Source organism: Olea europaea, unplaced genomic scaffold (genome assembly GCF_002742605.1).
Source record: "Olea europaea var. sylvestris unplaced genomic scaffold, O_europaea_v1 scaffold3853, whole genome shotgun sequence".
NCBI classification, from domain to species: Eukaryota; Viridiplantae; Streptophyta; class Magnoliopsida; order Lamiales; family Oleaceae; genus Olea; species Olea europaea.
Window position 1 is genome coordinate 18,505 of NW_019257984.1, and position 3,542 is coordinate 22,046.

General features: G+C 38.8%; 1 protein-coding gene across 1 annotated transcript; it reads left to right on the forward strand.

Moving 5' to 3' along the window:
- The first annotated feature begins 229 nt into the window (after nucleotides 1–229).
- Nucleotides 230–814, forward strand: LOC111387041 (histone H4). The gene has a single exon (XM_023011560.1). It carries the CDS (start codon nucleotides 290–292, stop codon nucleotides 599–601), a length of 312 nt encoding a protein of 103 aa, XP_022867328.1. The 5' UTR covers nucleotides 230–289; the 3' UTR covers nucleotides 602–814.
- Nucleotides 815–3,542: the final 2,728 nt, after the last annotated feature.

Sequence of the window (3,542 nt, forward strand, 5' to 3'; positions counted from 1 at the left end):
TGAACAGTTGATCTGATGGAAAATGACGGTCGACAATAGTTGGAGATGAAATGTTTCCGAGCATCGAAAATCTTATCCACCTTAGATCAGTTACCTATCAGCGGGTGAGAGCTATTGAGTTTAGTAAGCACGGATCACCAATATTAACTGTTGATCAATACATACAATCCAACGGCCCCAAGTTAATCCTCACATCCGGATTCTCCTTTATATATCCACATTATTTCGTTGCATTGCAATTCAATTCAAATTCGTTCTAATTATTTTGGAAGCAAATTCGTCCTGGAAAATGTCTGGAAGAGGAAAGGGCGGCAAGGGTTTGGGAAAGGGCGGAGCAAAACGCCACCGTAAGGTGCTTCGTGATAACATCCAGGGCATTACCAAGCCTGCGATTCGGCGTCTGGCTCGGAGAGGTGGAGTTAAACGTATTAGTGGGCTCATCTACGAAGAGACGCGTGGTGTCCTCAAGATCTTCTTGGAGAATGTTATTCGGGATGCCGTCACATACACCGAGCACGCTCGCCGGAAAACTGTCACTGCAATGGATGTTGTATATGCACTGAAGAGGCAGGGCCGTACACTGTACGGCTTTGGGGGTTAAGCGTTTGGAATGTGCTTGCTTGGTTTCTTAGTTTACTTTGGAAATTAGGGTTTCGTGTAAATGCTTGGTTTAATTGGGATTATCGTGGTATGTGGTCTAAATGAATGTAATGAGCTCTTTTGTATCTTCAATGTGATGGTTGTTTTAACGAAGCGAAGATTTCTGTTCTCTAAATTTTTCGTTTATTTCAATGGAGTGAAATTCCGTTTAAAACTGGTTTTTACTCCCCCTCTGATTTGATATCTGGTTTCAGCTTTGATTGTGCGGTGCCGTTTATTTGATTTGAAGGATCTTTAATGGTTAAGAGGTCTGTTAGTGGTACTGGTAATGCTTTGGGTTGAATTGGAGTCTTTTCCTTCCACGTTCTGTTTCTAGTACAGAGATTTTAAAGTTGATGTATAATTTTTGATAGAACTTCTCATTGAATTAATATTTGTGTAGTGCATTGCGGCTCTGGGCTAGCAATATTGTTCAATTCTCTTGATTATGTCCGATTATGCGCTTGAGGTTTGTTACTTTATGTATTGAGGTTGGGCAGTTTTAAGGCTACTAGATTTCAAATGTATTAACCTTGGTTCTCTTCAATGCATAGCCCATCATTCGTAGCTGATAAAATGGGTTGTGTTTTTAAGGATTGATTGTTGAAGTAGTGAAATGTATTAATCTAGCAATGTGGTAGAACTTGAGCTAACCAGACATGGTATTATGATTTATATATAGAAATTCTGTTGAAGGGTGATGAAAGAATGCTGGAGTGTTCTTTCCCCAGAAAGGAGGCATTTAATGGTTAGACATCTATATCTGATAATTAAATTTGAGTCATCCGACATCGGGTATAGGAAAATTTGTTGATCTGTATCTTAGTTGCCTCTCTAATGCTCCACGGATCATAGATCAATGAGACCTTTACTTCTATTGAAGATCAGAGAGGTTCGGAAAATGTAATTTCTTAGAGTCTGTTTGGAAGTGATTTTGAGAATTGATTTTTTGACCGTTAGAAGAAAGGTGGGGTCCATCTGTGAGAGAATAAGTCAAATATGACGGCTAAAATAGTGAAATAACGATCAAAAAATCAATTTTTTGGGTGAAAAAATCGCTTTCAAATAGGCCCTTATTCAACCCGGCTTAAATTGTATTTTACACCAACATTAAATAGAAGAAGAAAAAGACGGGAAAATTAGTTACAAAAAACTGACTAACTAAACAACCAAACAACTTTTGGTGCCAAACTGATTCCATTGAATCCGATACTCCCTCTCAAGATGGAATGTGTAGACTGATGACAGCCATCTTGGATAGCAAAGGAAACAACGTAGTGGCTGGTAACGGTTTTGTGAAAATGTCAGCAAATTGATGACTAGTTCGAACCGGCAGCAGCTTAATGAACCCTTCATTGATTTTATCTCTCACAAAATGGCAATCTATCTCTCTATGTTTGATCCTTTTGTGAAAAATGGGATTGGTGGCAATGTGAACTGCTGTTTGGTTATCACAGAAGATCAATGCTGGAGCCTTAGATTGTGGAAAATAAGAAGTAATTGTTGTATCCATACAAGTTCATTGGCAATAGAAGCCAAAGCCCTATATTCAGCTTTAGCAGAAGATCGTGATATTGTGTTTTGCTTTTTAGCCTTCCAAGACACCGTAGAATCCTTGAGGAATATACAAAATCCGGTGACGGATTTTTTGGAATCTAAGCTTGATCCCCAATCTGCTCAGCAAAGGCACACAATTGGAGATGATTCAACAGAAAATAAGAGGCCCGGACCTAGTGTTGCTTTAATGTATCGAAGTAGATGATGTACAGCTGTTAAATGAGGTTTTCGCGGTTGAGATACAAATTGGCTGAGTTTATGGACAGCAAATGTAATGTTTGGCCTGATATTGTTAGATAAAGTAAGCGTCCAATGAGCCTCCTGTACATGGAACTATCTTCCAGTGGCTCCTCCTCAAAGGAGTTTAAGCAAGCTTTGGGATCCATAGGCAAACCAGCAGGTTTGCAAGCAAGAAATCCAGTGTCTTCAAACAATTAAAGAGCATAATGTCTTTGAGACAAAAATGCCACATTGTGATCTAGCAATTTCTAAACCAAGAAAATATTTAAGCTTACCAAGATCTTTAAGCTTAAATTGATTTGAAGGAATCAATAACTTGGGAGATCAGAGCCAGCGATGACTATGTCATCAACATATACTAGTAGAGCAACAAAACTACTTCCAGGCCCTTTAGTAAATAAGGAAAGTTAGATTTGGATGGAATCCATGTAATAATAGAGCATGAGAAAACTTTGAAAACCATTGACGTGAGGCTTGCTTCAAGCCATAAATGGATTTATGCAACCTAGAAACCAGACGCTCTCCTTTGCTTGCCAACTGGGATGGGAGGAGTATAACCCAAAGGTAAGTCCATATAAATGTCTTCAAAGAGATCTCCATGTAGGAAAGCATTATTGACATCCAATTGGATGATATGCCATTTGTTGATGGCTGCTATGGCTAGAAGAAGCTTTATTATTACCAATTTTGCAACTGGAGAAAAGGTTTCGATGAAGTCTAAGCCTTTCTGCTGAGTGTACCCTTTAGCCACCAAGCATGCTTTATATCTATCAACACTTCCATCAGAATTATACTTGATTTTGTACACCCACTTGCAGCCTATAGCATGCTTTCCTTTAGGTAGGCAGGTAACAAACCAGGTCTTATTTGAGTCCATTGCAACCAACTCATTATCCATAGCTTCCTTCCAATGATTGTATTTCACAGCTTGGTGATAAAACTGAGGCATGAAGTTTGAGGATATATTGAATAGTAGAGTATTATGAGAGGAAGATAGTTTTGTGTATGGAAGATAATCACTTAAAGGATAAGGGGATGAGGACTTGTGAATAGGGACTGAAGGAGTAGCTAAAAGATTACAGTGGAAATCTTTAGATTACAGTGGA

What these genes read in the sequence shown, in the direction of transcription:
- LOC111387041 (XM_023011560.1), top strand. Translation starts at nt 290, where the DNA reads ATGTCTGGAAGAGGAAAGGGCGGCAAGGGTTTGGGAAAGGGCGGAGCA.